The sequence below is a fragment of the Hipposideros armiger genome, unplaced genomic scaffold, assembly GCF_001890085.2.
Source record: "Hipposideros armiger isolate ML-2016 unplaced genomic scaffold, ASM189008v1 scaffold_29, whole genome shotgun sequence".
In the NCBI taxonomy this organism is placed as follows: Eukaryota; Metazoa; Chordata; class Mammalia; order Chiroptera; family Hipposideridae; genus Hipposideros; species Hipposideros armiger.
In genome coordinates, this window is record NW_017731379.1 from 1,217,220 (window position 1) to 1,236,852 (window position 19,633).

At 44.5% G+C, this 19,633-nt stretch overlaps 1 protein-coding gene across 10 annotated transcripts in view; it reads left to right on the plus strand.

The window, feature by feature from the left end:
* Window positions 1-88: 88 nt before the first annotated feature.
* Window positions 89-19,633, plus strand: part of MSI2 (musashi RNA binding protein 2) — a 400,159-nt gene continuing 380,614 nt past the window's right edge. For 2 of the 10 annotated variants that reach the window (XM_019636623.1, XM_019636622.1), the window contains exons 1-4: window positions 89-243; window positions 589-670; window positions 1,365-1,449; window positions 5,292-5,333. In XM_019636623.1, the coding sequence (XP_019492168.1) occupies window positions 153-243; window positions 589-670; window positions 1,365-1,449; window positions 5,292-5,333 (300 nt within the window). In that variant the 5' untranslated portion in view covers window positions 89-152. The remainder of the gene's footprint in view (window positions 244-588; window positions 671-1,364; window positions 1,450-5,291; window positions 5,334-19,633) is intronic. The other 8 variants (XM_019636617.1, XM_019636625.1, XM_019636616.1 and 5 more) reach the window with 7 other exon arrangements.

The window sequence follows — 19,633 nt, forward strand, 5'->3', positions numbered from 1 at the left end:
GCCCCTCCTGCGCGCGCCCCCACCTCCAACCGTGGAAGTTACACACCTTTGGATTGCATTTCGCCGTCACCTTCTCCCCCACCCCACCTCCCGGCTCTCGCTCGCGCGCTCCCCCCCGCTTTCCTTTTAGCTTTTGTAAGTTACACGTCAAAATGGCCGATCTGACATCGGTGCTCACTTCTGTTATGTTTTCTCCCTCTAGTAAAATGTTTATCGGTGGACTGAGCTGGCAGACCTCACCAGGTAAGGGAGGGAGGGGGGGACGCCTGGGTCCCCCCCTTCTTGGCTTCTTTATTGCTCTTTGTTATCCCGGTGTAGGAGCTTCCCCCCCCCCCCGCCGCCACCGGCTCCCCACTTCTCCTGTGCAAGGTTATTTTTTTAAATAGCAAATCCTTTCTGAGCCCTCTACGCGACCTCTGTTGCCGAATTTCCCCCGCGTGTGCAAAAAATACAAAAACAAAACAGAATAACAACAGAAAACTACTTTTGGTTTTTGTCCTTGATCAAAATTTGCATTGCTTTTTCCCCACACCTCCCCCCCCCAATCTCTCTCTCGCTCTCTCTCTCTCTCTCTCTCTCTCTCTACAGATAGCCTTAGAGACTATTTTAGCAAATTTGGAGAAATTAGAGAATGTATGGTCATGAGAGATCCCACTACGAAACGCTCCAGGTAAACCATTCCTTTCTGGATTTTGCCTTTATTTTAGAACAAAGTTTAAGTGTTATTTTTGGAGGTGTCTTCGGAAGTAGCTAAGCGGATTTAGAATGGGGCTCAGGCATGTGGCTGTTTTCGAACGTCGCTCTATCCCCCCCCCCGCCCCCATAACCCCAAAGGTTATTGTAAATTGGGGCTTGAACTCTGGATACAAAGATACCTATCTCTCCGCTTTAAGTCATTTTCCCGTCGTTTCTTATTTTTCCCGTTTAAAATGACATTCAGCTTCATTCACTTTCCATATAGTTTAAAAAAAATTTTAAATGTATGCTTCCCCACATTCCCAGCTCCCCAAACTCTTAAGCCCCTCTTAGAAAGCTGGATGAATCTCTTCTGAGGGCCGGGTTTTCTTCGGAATAAAACAAAGCGTTAAGAAAGGGAAGGGGAGGAGGAGAGGAAACTGAGGTGGCGAAAGAGTGGAGACACCAGCTTTTTCCAAGTTACCTCCACCCGCCCTGCCCCCGTTCCACTTCCCCCATTAACCTTGGTGTGTTTTCTTGCGAGGTAGAGGGCTGTAGACCGGACGGGATTGGGGGAGGACCGTGGGGGGAACTTTTGCTCTCCAGTCTGCATTAAGAGTTCACTCCTTGTTGCTTTCAATGGTGTCACATTTTCTTGTTTGTTTTTCTCCCTCTTTGTCTCATTTCAGAGGCTTCGGTTTCGTCACGTTCGCAGACCCAGCAAGTGTAGATAAAGTATTAGGTCAGCCCCACCATGAGTTAGATTCCAAGACGGTAGGTTGCTTTTCGTTGTTGTTGTCATCTGTTTCCCCCCTTTTCAGGACCGATCTGAGCATTGACAGCCCCATTTAAAGGGACAGTGCATTCTTTTGCTTATGTGCTGAGAGCTGGGTACTTTTAAGCAGAGCTGTGAGTTGGCTCTCAAGTTTGCTGCCATGGCTGAGTTTTGGGTTTTCTTTTTAGAGCCTGTCCCACAGCAGCTCCAGATGCTACCAAGCATAGGCTTGGGGGAGGGGTCGGCTTGAGGGGAGGCTATTTTCCGGCCGAGGGACCCTGCAAAGAAACTCCACCAGACAGCAAAGACAACTTTTCTTTGTCAGCCGAGCACAGCACGCGTTACCAACAGTGGCTGTGGGAACTGGCTTTCAGAAGGCACAGCCTGCTTCACAAGGGGGATGGCGCGGGAAGGAGGCGAGGGGGCGCTCATTCCAGGTCCAGGCAACAGGTTTCTCTTGGGGCACTCCGGATTCGGAATGGGGTTTGAGAAGGAAAGGAGGCGCTTTCCGGGCCAAGCTGGGCATCCAGTGATGACTCCAGATGGCGTGAAATCTAAGGCTGATAAGGCCTTGAGTTTCAAAGTGATTTGTTTTCCCTTTTCTTTCTCAGATCCTTTATTCCGAGTGTGGGTACTTTTATAGCATTAGAAGGTTTAAAGCCCTGTGTTGATGGGGGGGAAGTCTCTAGGTAGAGATCAGAAGAGGGAGGGAAGAAAGTATCAGTGTATAATAATACATTTAATGGGGCGGGTGCATAGTGTTTTTATTTAGACCCATGTGTTAGCTCTGTGCTTTCCTCCCTTCTCTTTATGTCTTATAGAATTTCCCAGCAGCTTTTATACATCTGCCAAAGCAGAGGCTCTGAGGTGACATTGGGATGCTGTGCTGGGCTGCTTGGGACTTCACTTTTCTGTAGTGGGGTAGTAGGACAGGGCAAGGGATTGGGTTCTAGTCCCAGCTGCCCCTTACAAACTTGAGCAAGTTGTTCCCTGCCTCTGGGCCTGTGTCCTCTTCTCTAAAACAAAAGCGTGGAACTGAGGTGAGGACCCCTTTTGGTTTTAACATTGAATGGAAGAGAAGAAAAGAAAAACCTGACTGCTTTTGGTGTACCTGCATTGATTTTGCAAATTTACTGTTTCTCTGATCAGAGGTCAGGTGCATGGCCCTTACCCCCAAGAAAAGACCTCGCGCACACTTAAGTTGCCTTATTAATGGTGCTGATTTGTCATAGCCTGCGGCCCAGCCTTTTTGCACTTTTAGGTCATTTAATTTCAGGGATGATCATTTGTTAAGGTGATAATGGATATTTGAAGAATGTTTTTACTCTTTGATTTTTTCTGCTAGACGTTTCAGAAAGCTAGTAAAATTAAAGAGGACAAATATTTCAAGGCAAATCTGGGAAATTATTATTCACCCCCTTTCCCCACCGGGAATAGGAGAAATAGTATTGGGTTTTCTATCGTGGCTGGTGGGTCATATCCTTCAATATCTGGAGCAAAGCCTGCAGTTTTCCCTCCCTAATTGTTTGTAGACATGTTTTGGTCACTATTATATTTAGTATAACCTAGCTTTTGACTTTGTTTCAACGTTCAGTGCAGGAGGCAGAAGCGGTTGGTTTATTGACATGGAAACAGAGGATCTTGTTTACCGTTACCTTAAAAGCTTTGTTTAGGTAACGGCCATTCACATCCCAAATAGTAACCTAGTCTTTTCCTAGAGGATTTGTAGCTACAGTAAGTAGAGCTGTACCTAACTAACTAATGTTTTAATTTTTGGTAGTTTTCTTTTTTGTTCGTTTTAAAAAAAAATAGTTGACAGGGATGTGCAAAAGGTTGGGATTTGCCATACTAATCTTGACCAGCCCTCTCCCTTGGAGATCTCAGCGTGTAAACTTTGCACACCGAAGAACTCTTCATTATGATCCAACACGCTGTTATCACAACATGCAATACAGGAATTCTGAATTGGCTTTGAGTTTGATAATTTTAGGTATTTTTTTAGCGCTCCGCCCTCTTCACTGCTCCCTACTCCCTCCAGCTCCTGGCCTCTCACCAGACATGTCCCTCACCGTTTACCCAACAAACAAGATGACTTATTATTGTAATTGTGTGCTGGTCAGCCAAAAAAAAAAAAAGACCTTGGGAGAGTGTTTATGAGAAGACGTATCTGTCTTACGTTTGGTCAACAGAATGGAAATCCACACCTGTTGTATTTCTCTTGTAGACAGCCCTAGTCAGTGCTGAATACACCTGTAGATGCAGTAATGTTAATCTTGATGAAAGGGTAGTTTCCTAGATCAGAGATTTCGGTCTCTTAGTTTTTGAAAAGTAATCTCTCATTTCTCAGGTGATGTTTAAAGGTAGAAAACAACCACGCTGCAGACTTTTGTTAGGTCTTTAAACTACCTTAATAAAAGTGGTAAATCTTTGATAAATGTGGTAAGTGTATGTCTTACCTGCTGGGGTCCTAAGACATGTTAAGTCTGTGAACAAAAATCATCTGTGGTGTGTCTTTCCCCCCGCGCTGTGCTCTTTCCCAGAGCGTCATTCTTTTTGTTTTAACTTTATGACAGAACTGAAAACAGGTTCAGAGTTAACATTTTGAGGGAAAAATTTTAATATGAAAGCCAAAGCCTATAAAAGAAATAACTTGTAAAACTAAAATAAAAAAATAAAATAACTTGTAGCAATATTCATGCCACTCAACGTTGAATTTTACCCAAAGATTCATGACATTTAAGAAATCTAATGAAAATCAACAATGGGAATATTTTTTTATTCTTCCCTCTTCATATTTTCTATCCAACTACTTTAACCTCTTCTAGTCAGCCTGTTAGATTCAAATGCTTCCGTGGGAATTGTTTTGAGTTTTAAAGCCAGTTCTGGTTGAGACTCGTGTTCTGTAAGTGTCTAACCTAGGGTAGAGGATGTTTTTCCAATGGGATTGGGGTGATGGTAGGGAATGCCCTAATGGTTACCCTACATTCTGGCTTATTTTTTTTAGTAATTTTTTATTTTTTAAATCCTCTCTCCATGATGGCCTTTCTTTTCTTATATGGGTTTAGGTTGCTGATAGATTTTTTTTTTTCGCCCCCTGTGATTTTTAAAATCCAGGTGGATTTAGCTCATCTGTTTCCTTTTACTTTATTATTATTTTTTTAAGAACCAAGTTAGGCTCTCTAGTTTTTGATACCTGCTTTCTTTTGAGATACAGAGAGTGAACTATTCCTTTGATAAATCTTAGGTAATTTACTTTTGCTAAAATGTGTGTGTTAATTTAAGGAGAGCATTGTATTGAGTGTCTATGGGGAGTTTTTGGGTGTTGTGGATTTAAAAATTTTTGGAATACCCTTCCTCCTGTGTTGTTTAGTTATCACCGGGGAGAAGAAATACCATCCAGTTACCCACTGCTGGAAGATTCTTACATTTAATTCTCAGGTGATGACTTTTTTTCAGTGACGATGTTCCCATCTTTTCTCCTAGCCATGCATTGCAAATTAGATGCAGGTATCATTTACTATTCAGTGTTTGTGGAAGAGAAGCCCTGGCCTAAGAGATCTGGTTTACTCACAGCATCACACATTGAATATTTGGTAGGACATTTCAGAAAGGCTAGCTATATTACATTTTGAGAGGGACCAGTAAAGTTTGGACTAGCTGTATTTATTACATTTTGAGAGGGACTAGTAAAGTTTAAAAAACTGTTGAGTTGCCCGAGAAGTTACTAAAAGCTGGGTTATAAGCCTGAGAAATGAGTGATTAATAATTAGGTGATTAATCATAATTTTTTTTCTTTCCTCAAAGTATTGCAATTGACTCCCGCTTTTCCATTTTCCCCCAGATTGACCCCAAAGTTGCATTTCCTCGTCGAGCGCAACCCAAGGTAAGGAGGAGAATCGGTCATATGATTATAACACTCAGAGTTGGTTGCCAAGGATTTCATGTTTCCAACAGAGCACTGGCAATGAAGCATTGAAACCTGGTGCACACTGTTCCTTCAGGCTGTCGGCCTGTGGCTGTGAGAGGCAGGCCAGGCCAGTAGCTCCGAGATAACCGTGTGTCTATAAGTTAGCCACCACCCTGAGGTGGGTTCTGAGCCTTCAGCTGGGTTAGGGACAAGCCTGAACCTTAGTGAGAGGACAGAGCTCTGTCTGTTGCAATATTTATGCAAATATTCTATTTATTTTTTAAGCATTGCCGAGATCGTATCAGGAAAAGCTGGACATTTCCTTGTGACTCTTTTTGGAGGGTACTCTTTTGAGGCCCTACAACTTGGAATTTATGGAGAGAAGTAGAATTTAAGTAACAGCTTGTCCTTTCTTGGACAAACAACTTCATACATAGAACCATAAAGCCCAAAACAGAGGAGGCGGTGGAGGTCTTGGTTTCAGGTTGGTTGGATAAATCAGGGCACACTTGAAACCCACAGGGCTGCTGCTCTGTGCAAGTGCTGGTGGAGAAGTTCTGAAAATGTTGTAAGCTTGTCCGAGTGGTACTACAAGACTTGCTTAAAGGCTTGAGATAGGCCTTCACGTCTTCAGAAGTGTGTCGCTAACGAAGTTTTCACTGAGCTTGCCAGGTGTGGCTGTGGGAACACAGCTACATGAGCCTAAGGTGAAATTTGAGGGACTTACGGCTTACGTGTTCAATGTGCACTTTTGAATTATACTTTTTTCTTTCCTCTCTAACACGGGAAGAAATACTTTATCTGTACCTTGTGGCCTTGGCATTCTTTTAAAGAAAGGGGAAAAGGTGAAGTCTCTGATAGTAAGTTGTAAAGGGAACGGGCTGTGGCTTTAGCAAACTCAGTTTATTTCTTTAAGCATGGTCTCCCAGAAGTGGAACCTTGTAATTGTGTAAAGGGAGGAATGATTTTGCACATTAATGAAGCACAAGTTGGCATTTGTTAATGATATTTTGAGGATTTCATGTCTGAGCCTGCTGTGTGATTCCCTTCCTTTCTTCTTTCCTTTTTCTTTTTTCTTTCTTCCTTGAGATTCTTTCTCTTGCCCTTTCCCTCTCCCTCTGTCCCTCTCTCCCTCTGTCCCTCTCTCCCTCCCTCCCTCCCTCCCTCCCTCCCTCTCTCTCTCTCTCTCTCCCCCCAAATCTCTTAAGTAAATATAGTGAAATACTTCAAGGCATTTTTTTCTTCTTCTAATGCTTAAGCAAATAATAAGAATTAACGAGTCAGAGAGGTTAGATTATTTCTGTACTGAGCACAAACTCTGGGACTGTCTTAACTGTTTAAAGGTTGCTTTCCAAACTCGATGTGATCCTTGACATTTCAGAAGGCTTCCAGAATGAGCAGTATTTCCTGGGTTTGGAAGAAATGCTATTTCTTCCATAAGTGTGAATCGTCAAATTTCCAGGTTAGTCATTTGATCGCCCAGAACCAGGATCAGATTACCCGAGAGGGAAACTGGAAAAATCACTGACTTGGTCACACCATGGGTTTGACCTGTTTTCCCTCTTGTTCTCCCCTCTGCCCCCCTCCCCCTTTTTTTTTAAGCCAGGAGGGTTAATATTTCATTTTAATATATTCTGGCATTTGATTTTTCAGTGATGCATTCAACTTGAAAATGAGACAGAATATTTCTCAAACTTGTCAAAGTGTGTATGCACATATCCTCCCGACTCCCTCACCACCTACCGCCCCCACCCCCCCACCCCCACCCCAGAGTCTGGGATATTTTAGGTGAATTGTCACACTTTGAGATGTGAACTAACATTAAACCAGCTGGGGGAGGACATCTTTCCATGGAATTCTAGGATTTCGTAACTATACCTTACGTTTTAGGACACACTTGACAAAGGACTGTCTATCCGTTATCTCTGTCTGAATCCCAGGTCCTCGACATTGAGCAAATTACCTCCTTATATTCTCAGCTTGCTCTTCTGAAAGATGGGAGTGATGACAGTAGCTCCCTCGAAAGGTTGATGTGAAGAATAAAAGAGCCTGGCGTGGGGTGGGCCTTGTAACTCATCATCATCCTCACCAGCACCATTATCGTTGGTTTAATCATTTATTATTGTTACTGATATTTTCAAGCTCGACAGCCTGGCTTCAGATGCTGGCTGTGCCACTCATTCGCTTTGTGAATTTGGGCAAATCATTGAACTTCCCTGAAACCTCAGTTTCCCCATCTCATTGAGCTTTTATGTGGATGAAATAAATTAATAAAGGTAAAGTACTTCAAAAAAGACCTGGTGCCAGGTAACACCTGTGTGTTCACCTGCTGTTTTTACTGTTATTTCTGATAGGCCCTCACACCAGTCTCTGAGAGGCATGGTAATAACAATGACACTACCTGAATTTATGTGCCAGGCACTGTTGTAGGGACATTATGCATATGAACTCATTTAGTCTTCACCTCTGCCCTATGAAGTGGGTAGTTGTATTAGCTCTATTTTATATATAAGGAAACCAAGGTGCAAATGGGTTGAGAAGTGCAAGAGACCCACCCAGGCAACCTGGCTCCCAACCTGGGCTCTCTCCCAGTGTGCTGTCTCCCAGGGTAACACATTGTGTCTCCTCTCTGTTATGGAAGAGGAGGCGGCTCAGCGTGGTCCTCAGGCTGTGAGGAGCAGAGCCACAGCCAGAATCTCAGGACTGAAGTTTCATGGTTGGGTGATTTGCCCAACCCCTATGATGTCATCCCATTGTGCGACACTGTCCGGTCCTGTCTCTCCATCTGACCCCTCAGGGCATCCTTTCAGATGGTTCTGGAGTTGCTCAACCCCAGTGAGGCAACTGGGAAATTGACGGGGGTGTGTGGTGGTTGGGATTTGGGGCGGGGTGGGGAGAAAGTGCCTTCCTTGTCCACGGTTATTTTCCGATAGAATTTGAGCTTGGCCACGGGGATTTCAGACTGAAGTTAGTGTTGGAGGCCAGAACCTGGCTGGCAGGAGTAGAGAACTTTAAGTCCAGCCTTATTTATTTATTGTTTATTTCCCTTCAGTAAACCTTGTGTGTGTGTGTGTGTGTGTGTGTGTGTGTGTGTGTGTGTGTTAGGGTCCCAGGGGCAAGGTGAACTGTGCCCCTCCTTGTGGACTGGGTAAAGATCTTGTAAATGATTTGTCAGCATGTGTTTCAGTTAAAATTCATTTCTCTGCTTTCTGGCTGGCCCTCCTCCTTGCTAACACTCGCCAGAGAAATATTCCGTGGAGGTGTTAAAACAAGACGAGTGGAAAGAAACTGTAACTTAATACGAAAGAAAATCCGTGGCGGTGAAGAACAGATTTCATATTAGTACTGTCATAATATTCTTTAATGTATCATGTAAATAAAAATCTGTTTTGACCAGAATTTTAATGAGCGACCAAAGGAAGGGTTTTGAATCCTGCGGTTCATTTATTCCCCCTTTGCGATGTAAATGTTCACATCTCAAGTGAGCTATAATGGGGCTTTATTAACTAGTCGAGGGGGTGACTCTTTGGAGACTAGTGGCCGTTAATTAGTGAAGTACATTTTGAACAGAAGAAGATCTGTCTGTTCTGTATCTATTTCTCCGGGTGATTATTTCATTCTGTGAAATATGGAAGAGTCTCCCCCCCCCCCATCTTTTAAAAAATTAAAATGGTCATGCTACTCTACAGAGAGGACTTAATTTGAAGCCGTTGGAGAAATGGAGATGATTGGGATTCATCATGTCATATCCTATCTTCCTTTTGGGCAGACGTGTTGGCTGCCCGGAAGAGTTTTGCTCAAGCTTTTGGGTTCTTTTCCTTGCGTGGAGAAACCAAGAGACTGGCCTAGCAGCTTGCAGCAAGAGTGAGTCTGGGTGTAACTCGCCATCTGCCTTAATTATCTTTGTGTATAATAAAGCATTGCCCACTCCCCTCAGTTGCCGTTTCCCTTCTTAAGTTTTAGAGGCCAGACCCTGCTGTTGATCTAGGGGGACCTATTTGCATTTGCCTTCAGGAGCCGCCCGATGACCATGGGCGAGTCACCCAAGCCCTCGGAGCCTCCGTTTCCCCCTCTTTAGAAACAGGGATAGTGTAGCGCTCCACCTGGAGCTGTTTTCAAGTTGGATGCAAAAAGTCTTTGCCTGGAACCTGGCACAAATGTCTGCTGATATTATTGTCATTATTGTTATAGAATTATTTTTGTAGAATAAAAAAAAATTAAGATGGTGAAAAGGACCGAAGAAAAATCTTAATTGGAATGTAAGCCTTTTGATGGCGGGGGGGGGGGGGGCTTTTGCTGTTGGTGGTTGGCGTTTGGTAACTGTTAAATGCATGAGTTGAATCCCAACTGCCTTTTTCAAAGTGGAGGCAGCTGGCACCCAGGGAAGTTCTGTCCGTTGCCCCAGGTCACACAGCTAAGTTGTGGCAAGGTTGAGCTGGAAGCCAGGTTTTCCTGTTCCCTGGAAGGTTCTCTGTTAAGCAGGCATCCAGATGGGTGCAGCGCCGCACGAGCGTTTTACACATGCACCTCCTGTTCCGCAGGAGCGGTTTCTTGGCAGCTTCTCAAGGGCAAGGGGTGATTTTTCGGCATCTGGCCTTCCCCTGCTGCTGTGGGTCGGGTCATTCTAGCGTCTTGCCATCTTGGATGATCTGCAGCTGTCATCTCAGCAGCCACAGTTAACAGACCTGCGGTGGGTTTCTGGTTCCCAGCTGGGAGGGGTAGTGTGTCTGCAGTCCTTGTCCACATGGTGAGGACCCTGGGGGGTTAGTGGCTTAGCTTCTTTCTTGTCAGGAGTGCAGCTCCTTCCTGTCTTCCCGTCAGCAGCAGGTGTCAGCTCAGGGGGAGGGGCCCCTTGTCCTACAAATGTCCTTTCCTGGATCCTGCCTTTCCTCACGAAAATGCTTTCGTTTCAGCGTTAAGGTCAGTCTCCCGTGTTCGATGTCAGATGTTTTTGGCAGATGACTGAAACCTCTCTGTCCCCGAGGAAGGGAGGAGGAGGAAGACACTCGCTGAGGAACCAGCTGACCATGTTGGGTGCCCCTTGAGGTGGCATCCATTCTTCCTGTCCTATTTTGTATTTTTAAACCCTAGTGTTCTTCAGCAAAAGCCCTGAGAACACACAGGGAGATGTCGTTTGTCATCTTTGCCCTCTTGTTTGGTATGGTTGTTCACTTCACAAGAGCTTGTTTTTAATTGCTGACTTTGTATGAGCCTACTTTGGGGGCGGGGGCTGGCGGGGATGGTGGGATTCAGGATACCCTCCTTGGGTTCCTGGTGCCTAGTGAACAAAGTCTCAACTACTTAGCCTGATAGGTAAGGTCCTTCAAGATCTATATGGAGTTGGGGGGTTGTGGGTTGTGGGTTGTGGGAGATCTTCTTCCAGCTCATTTCCCGACTTGTCTCCTTTTGCTGCCTTGAAAATGAATGTCAGCTTTCTCTGAACAGCTGTCCTTTTGCGGGTCTCCACCTGCACTGCCCTTCCTTCTCTCTCCTGTACAAAACAGACCCCTCTTTCAAAGCCCAACTTAATTGTTACCTTTTCTGCAAAGCCGTCCCTGCCCCCTCGTGGATGTAATAACTTCTTTCTCTGGAATTTCACAGCACTTTACTTTTTCTTTGGTTATGGGCCTTCCATCAATAATAAATCAGCAAACACTTATTGCTGCATCCATTAGACATTGTGCTAGGTATTCACTCATTCGTTCATTCACGAAACATTATTGACCACCTACTGTGTGCCAGGCACTGTGTGGTTCTGGGGAGAGTGTGGCAAGTAAGGCAAAGTCCCTGCCTTCGTGGGGCTTTCACTCTAGTGGGACAGACAAAGCCCCTGCCTTCGTGGGGCTTTCACTCTAGTGGGACAGACAAAGCCCCTGCCTTCGTGGGGCTTTCACTCTAGTGGGACAAGGGCAAATGGCTAAGTACATAACATGCCCACAGGTGTGAAAACCAGGGCAGGGTAAGAGTGATGGGAGGGGTGGGGATGGACCATATGTTTTCATACATTCAGTTGCTACTTTTAGTAATTAATAGTTATTTACCAAGTTTCTGCTCAGCGCCAGGGGCTGTGGTAGACACTTTGTTCTGAGTTTTATGGTTATTTAGGTTCATGCCTTATCGCTCCTCTGGGCAATAAACTCTAAAGGCATAGCATATTTTACTAACCAAAAACAAAACACCTTAGCTTTTTTTTTTTTCCCCCTAAAGATTTTATTGGGGAATTGGGGGAGGGGAACAGCGCTGGGGAATCGGGGAAGGGGAACAGACAAGTTGCTGTCCTTTTGTTCTTCAGTCTAGTTGTGGAGGACGTCGCTTCACTGGCCCATGTTGGTATTGTGATCATTGCGCTCTTCCTGGCTGAGGCAGATCGGTCGCCGGCCATTGGATGGCTGCTCACAGCGACTCACGGCAGCTCACGCTGCCTGCTGGCCGCTCATGGTAGCTCACGGCAGCCCACTGCAGCCCCACTGCATCCTACGCCATCGCCGGTGACTCACGGCAGCCCAGCTCCAGGTCGAGCTGTTGTTCACCATCTTAGCTGTAGAGGGTGCAGCGTCACTGGCCCATGTGGGATCCGAACCGGTGGCCCTGCTGCTGAGAGCTCGTGCTCCCAAGCCAACTCTTTCTTAACCAACGAGCCACTCGGCCGGTCCCAAAACACCTTAGCTTTTAATATCGCTCTTTTGCACACTCTGGACTTCCATTTAGATAGGGTGAATGCAAAGTGACAAAAGAGACACAGATCTTGTCTTCAAGGGTCTTACCTCCATGCTGGGAGGAGGGGTGCTGCCTGTGGGACGAGAGAGGATGCCCTCAGCACAGTAAGAGAGAACCAGCATATAGAGGAAGCAAGAGGGAAGACAGCTTCTTGGAAGAGCTGCTCTTTGCCCCAGATCCTGAAGAACAGGTAGGAAGGAGGAATGGCAGGAATGCAGTTCTTCCTTCCCTGGGTGAGGAGAGGTCAGGATGGGCGGCTGTAGCAAAGGGTGTGTGCTGAGTGTGCTCCGGGGCGAGGCTGGGGCCAGTCTGTGGAAGGCCTTGAATGCCAGGCAAAGCAAATGAGTTAGTGCTTTACTTGGCAGGTGCTGGGGAACCTGTTGTGTGTGTGTGTGTAGGATCATGGGGATGCTTCGTTATGATGCTCTGAGCTCTTGGGGACCAATAGAGAAGCGGGGTCACTGATAGGACTGTGGATGATGCAATTTCATGGAGAGCTTCTCACCCTGGACTTGTCCTCCCTGCGAAATTCATACTGTGTTCTCTCTGTCATGGACCCTTCTTTGGGAGTGATGTTCTTGGCAGATAACCATCCCAGTTCTTTGGGGGGTGTGGCACTTAAAAAAAGCTCCGTCATTCTCTTGTTTCCATATTCTCCTTTCCTCTCTGCCTCCTTAAAAGAGGCTATCTGGGGTGACCGGTTAGCTCAGTTGGTTAGAGCTTGGTGCTGATAACACCAAGGTTGCCAGTTCGATCCCTGCATGGGCCACCGTGAGCTCTGCCCTCCTTTAGAGAGTCAACTATGCCATTGTAGTATAAAAGCAACGTGTAACCAATGACCATGGCTGTTCCCCAATAAAAAAAAGGGGGGGCTGTGATATAGACAAAATTCTAAAGTTCTGTACTTTGTGTTTGTCCAAGCCATGATCTTACCATGTGTAGACAGTGAGATGTCATTTCTTGGTATGGAAATCACAGATTGTATGACACCAAGGCGTGTGACCTGTGTTTAAAGCTGCCTGACATGTGACTTCATAAGTAGTGCCTGCTTGGGGTCACCACCATGGGCTGAGTGGCTTCCTGGTGTGAGGAATATAAGGTTTGGGAATCACAACCTCTGCCTTCTGTGTGGTGTGAGAGGTGTGAGCAAGTGGGGTCTCGGGACCCAGCATCCTGTGGTACATTGTAGCTATAGTCTGGGATTGTCAGTCCAGCTGGGGCATGTATCCCACTGGGCCCCAAGTATGCCAGGGTGTCCCCACGCTTCCCCTCTTTCAAGGGTAGATAGCATGAAACTCCCAACCATTTGGAAAGTTTTTCTCAGGGTGAGTTTCTGGCTGCCATACTTCTATTTTAGTTTTGAGACTGAATAATCAAAAAGAAAAATCCTGACTCAAAATAATGGCTGTTAATTATTGTGAGTAATAAGTGTTTGAGGCAACCACCATACTAAGCCTCTATCTACTTATATCTCTTTTAGTTTAATTCTTACAACAGTCCTGTGTTGGTATCATCTCCATTTGACAGATGGGTAAACTGAGGCCTGGGAGGGTAAGCAGCTTATTCCCGGGGCCATAGAACTAGTAAGGGTCAGAGTTGGCGTTTGGACCAACGGCTGTCTGACTCCTCTGCTCTCACACCCTTAACCACTAAGCCCCACCACATCCAGTGTGAATGGGTAGATTTTAGGTTCTTGCATTTTGCCTGAAAGCTGTAAAGTGCTCAGGTTGAGGAATAGAATTTGTTATAGTCTGGCCAGGAAGCTTCAGGTTAGTTTCTGTTGTCTTATTTTGTGAGAACTTGTTTAGCATAGTTAAATGCCACTTACCAGCTATGGAATTTTGGACACACCACTTAGTGGTTTTGTGCCTCCATTTCTTCATCTGTAAAATGGAGTTTTTTAACAGTACCTGTGTCATAGAATTGTTAAGAGGATTAAATGAAGGGCGTAGGGTGATATCTGCATGTAGTGGACCCAGTGTAATTATTAGTTGTCTGCTACCATCCCCGAAGATGGCACCGCCCAGATTATAGCTCATGGGTTGATTGGTACTGTTGCCCCTTTCTAGGGGTGATGGATAGAACAGCATGTTCCTGGGGTCTTGGCTCTCGAAAGGGAGGTGGTGTGCATCCTTTATGGGATGCTCAGTGGGCACTGAGAATTCATTTCCTTTTCCATATGTGATGCTGTGTTTTTGCTGCTTCTGAGAGTGAAGTCCTGGGGCGCAGATAGGGGACAGCTAAGACCCCGCTGTGTGAAAGGTCTCCCCATGAGCCTCCTCTCTTCCAGTCCTGGTCTTTATCTGCCGGGGGGTAGTTCCACCAATGACTGATCTGAAAGCATCACATTCATTTATTTGTCACTGGCTGTGACAGGCAAGTTAATGTTAATGGATTCTTTTTTTAGCCTGTTGTCTGGGATGAGTTTTCTCCCAAATGTCCTGAAATCTAAGGCATTAGGGGAATGTGTAACTTTTATGGTATAGGAGGATTTAAAAGATAAATAGGGTTTTGTGGGTAAGGGCCTTACATTTAGGTTAGGGGTGAGAGTGGCGAGGAGGAGACGTTGGGCCAGCCCAGCATCTTCTTTTTAAGAAATCCATTCAGAGCTCTAAATTGCTGTTTCTGTTTCAATTATGTGACAATTTCAAGGGTTTAGAAAAATCTAATAAAATGGTCTTGATGATGCATTCTGGGGAGAGAGTGCTTTAGAAGATCCAGGAGAATAAATTCCTCGGGGGTCAAGAGTGTCTGGTTCCTGCCACCTTGGGACTTCTTTCGTCTGGGTTTTTACATTTTTATTGTTTTGAAGGGCAGAAAACAGTGTTGGAATGTATTCAGGGCTTCAGCCGTATCCTCCACCGAAATGAATTATTCTCTTTGGGCAATTGCAAATAGACAGGCCACTGCAATCAGCACAGCACACTAGTTCTTTTTTTTTTTTTTTAACCTGGCATGTTGTAAATGACTTTCAGAACACGGTTTGTGTGCGTAGTAGTGATTTTGAATAAAGCATCAAACAGAAGAAACTGGACGAGGGGAAAGAGTGAGCAGAAAGGCTCTAAAAAAATTATTTTCTTTTTTCCAAATCAAAGCTTTTGATAGTTTCCCAAAGAACAGAAGTTTACTGTGGAAGCCATCTTTGGGCTGCCTGCAGGAACGGAGTATAGGACAACCTAGTGTGTAGCAAAACGTGATGCTGAGTGACAGTAATGAGGTGACCACTCTGGTGGGAGGGGGGCAGGGAACCAGTGGAGTAGCAGTTCCCATGCCTTGCTCTCTCAGCCACTTGTTCCCTTCTGGATGTGTGCCTGTGTGTGCACACCTGTGCTTGGTTCTTAAGTTTTCCGATGACAGTTTTCATAGCAGACCCTGCTCAGTTTGCTGCGATATTCTCCATCTAGTCCCACCTCCAGAAAAGTAGAGTTTTAAACAGGGAGGCAGTTTTTAACCTTCTGGGTACCGGCTAGAGCCTGAGTGGGTGGCATGTGAAGCTGAGATCACAGACCTGGGCACGGTTGGAACACCAAAGCCAAGGGTGTAAAAAGTCAATACCCTCGTCTCTGAAATGGATTCCAGGAAGGTGGGAAGAGAAAACCTGTTGGAGCAGAGCTTTTTCCCCCCCTTTTTTTAAAGGCCGTAGCCTGATAACATTTCATATTGATGGTATAAATGAAACATTGCAACAACGGCTTCTTAAATATTTTAGTGCCTTGGAGAGTATTCTGTATTTCCATGTTGCCCTTGTGCAAGAATTTTCAGTTACTCAAGAAAAAGCTGCAACATTTTGGGTAGATAACCTGGCAAGGAAATGAGAAACCTGGGTATTACTGCCTTACTGAATAGGACCTTGGGAGTACCTGGTTCAGCCTGTTCCAGAAATGAATCTGGTATCTTCCACCTTATTCTTCATCATGGCGTGGGAAGTGAGTAATGGACAAGTGTTTGAAAACTGCTGTGAGATCTTAAGGAAAAACAGCTAGATGGGACCTGGGGTGGGGTGGGTGGCTAGAAATTCAGTGTGTACGTGTTGATGCATGTCTTTTTTAAAAAATCCTTTTCAACTCAATTCCTTCTGGGATAGCTCTCAAATGTGTCATTTCTGTAGCTAAAGGCAAACAAACAAACAAAAATGTTTAAACTTACACACATAACACTTAAAAACCAACCAGTAGGTTCATTGTCGCTTCCAGCTTTGGAAAAAGGATCAAATGAGGATGCTTGAGCCTAGGAAAAAATTGGGCTGTGGGTCTCCACAAGACTGCTACATGTATATATTTCTTCTTCTGTTTTCAAAGCAGATAATTGGTTTTAGTAAGAACTTCTGACTTGATTAGGGGGCCCTTAGGAAATTAAAGTGTGTTTGAATTTCACAAGTATAATTTTAATTATACAAATTTTACGTTTTTCACTAGGGAGCCAGGTTCAGAACTTGTTTTCCTGTACTAATAGGAGCAGTAAAGCTGATAGTGGCAGAATGCTTTCCTTACATTCGCTTTGAAAATAAAAATCCATGCATTTGATCATCATTTTTCCCCCCGCAGTACACGATGTTCAGGTTAATGTCCATATACGTCCCATATCCTTGTTAAAAAGGATTTTTCACTGGATCCACACCACTGTAAAACTGACTGACGTCGTGGGGGTCGGGGGGACCTCATTATGAATTTTTCGGTTGCACTTTCTGAAAGAATTCAATTAAAGTTCTTCTGAGCACAAGCCCTGCCTGGGCAGCTTGTGCTTGGCACGCTGCCACATTAGCATGTTGGGTTTGCTGTTATCGCCCCATCACCCTGTTTGCTCAAAGTCTGTGTGTTCACAGCGTTAGCTCTCCTAGCTGCCCCTCTTTAGCACGATCCCAGTGGATTAGAGCACAAGGGACCGTGGAAACAGTCACCTGAGTTCTCCCCCAGGCTGTAAAGAGATGATGGAAAGGGGACGATCAGACTCCCTGGGCGTCCCAAGAGAAGGACTGATTGTATTAATGGGAAGAGGACCGTTTTTCAGGGCATCTAGACGAAACCCCAAGTGTCGGGGAAGTGCTTTGTGGATTTGAACTCAGGCATCCCCACACATCTCCCCCTGTTCAGGGGCTTTAACAGCTGCCTAGAGACCAGCTCCTCAGGCCTTCTGGGCTCTCGTCTCAGATATTGACAGGAGAGCTTGAATAGAGCGATTGTTCATGATAGAGAAATCATGAAACCGGCTTGTGAATGAGTTGGTGTCACACAGAGGCCTGAAAATACAGGAAAAGAAAGCTCCAAATGTAGGCCTGACCCCACCCCGTACCCTCCCCCACATTTATCATTGACTTTATTATTTTTCTTACTTTCTATTGAGGTTTTGTGTGGCTCCGTGTTGAAGAGCGTGGGCTCTGGAAGCAGGAGCTCTGTCACCCAGCAGCTGTGTGGCCTTCAGCATGTTGTCTAAATATTCTGTGCCTTAGTTTTGTCATCTGTAAAATGGAGGTGATAGTAGTACCTCCTTCATGAGTTTGTTGTGCGGTTACATGAGTTGACACATGAAGTGCTTAGAAGGGTGTCTGGCACGCAGGAAGTGCTGTGGATGTGTGAGTTACAGTGGTGTTAGGAAGAGTGATGGATGACCCAGGGCGAGTTTGTCCAAATGCTTACTGCCTGCCTTACTCAGTGGTTGAATCGTTAAGTGCCGGAGTTTACCGCCATCCATGTTTTTTTCTTACGTAATTGAGAAATAAAAGAGAGTCTGTATACACACACGGATGTGTGTGAACGTATATGACTTGGGCAGAATTGCATGTAATTTGGATTTGGATGCACGCATGTGCTATAACAAATGAGGCATGTGGTTTGATTGGGGCACAGCCCCTGGGCTCAGAGGGACCCAGCTTGAACCTTGGTGCTGCCTCTAACTCTGTGACTTGAGGCAGGTGTTTAAACCTGTCTGAGCTTTAATTCTGCAGCTAAAGAATGGGGATAATAGAGTTGTGGGTATGATAAGTAAGGCACCTACCTGGTATATGGTTGGCACTTAGAACATGTTAATTCCTTCCTCCATAACCAGGGATATCTATAGAGGGTGCCAAAAAAAAATGACGACCTGAACATTTTAAGAAAGGAAAAAACTGTATTAAAATTGTAACACTCAATATACTGGGGGGTGCCTCCGTGCCAAAAAAATATATAACCATTTTAAGAGGTTTTATCTTAAAATGTGTATACATTTTTTGGGTACCCTCCCTATACCAATAACAAAAAATGAATACAAGTCATGTGTATATATTTTTTTGGTACCCTCAGTATATGTGTATTATATATATATATATATATATATATATATATATATATATATATAATGAGATCTGACAATTAAGTTCTTGAACTTGTTGCAACGATGTTGCTAACCATTTTGATATCAGAAGGATTATTCATTATAAATTTGTACCAACTGGACAAACAGTTAACCAAGTTTACTATTTGGAAGTGCTGAAAAAGCTGCATGAAAAAGTTAGACAACCTGAACTTTTCACCAACAATTCATGGCTCTTGCATCACGACAATGCACCAGCTCACACGGCACTGTCTGTGAGGGAGTTTTTAGCCAGTAAACAAATAACTGTATAGAAATACCCTCCCTACTCACCTGATCTGGCCCCCAATGACTTCTTTCTTTACCTGAAGATAAAGGAAATATTGAAAGCAAGACATTTTGATGACATTCAGTACATCAAGGGTAATATAGTGACAACTTTGATGGCCTTTCCAGTAAAAGAGTTCCAAAATTGCTTTGAAGGGTGGACTAGGCACTGGCGTCAGTGCATAGCTTCCCAAGGGGAGTACTTCAAAGGTGACCGTAGTGATAGTCAGCAATGAGGTATGTAACACTTTTTCTAGGATGAGTTCTCGAACTTAGTTGTCTGATATAAATAAATAAATAAATAAATAAATAAATAAATAAATAAATACACACACACACATATATATGTATATATATATGTGTGTGTGTATATATATATATATATATATATATATATACACATATATATATAATTGCATCTTGAAAATGAGAAAGATACGAAGTACCCTGCTCTTGCTGGACAGGTGGACACCTGAAATTAGCTGGTAAGTCCTTAGAAGGAGGAGTAGAGAAAAGCAGATTGTGAGAAGGGGGTATTATTATCCTTAATCTACATGCATTAGGGCTGTGTTAGGGGCTTCATTTTGTAAAACCCACATTTTCAAGGTAGAGAAATACTTCTATTTAGTCAGGAACCTCAGCTGGTGCCCACAAGCCTTTGAAGGTAGGTTTGTTCCTCTCACAGTTGGTGGCACCCGGAGGCGCAGGGCTGGATGATAGAAGAGGCTTGGGTGGTGCTTAAAAGGCGGACTAACTCTAAGGAAATGAAAGATTCTCAGTAATGAGTGAGGACAGGAGCGAGGGAAAACATTGGGATGGGGGATAAGTGTTGCCTTTCCATAGAATCTTTTACTTGGGGACATGGAATATTAGGTTTTTGTTTTTTGTGTTTTTGTTTTTGTTTTTAGCTGAGCCATCCTGCTACCTGTTGGCAGCTCAGCGGC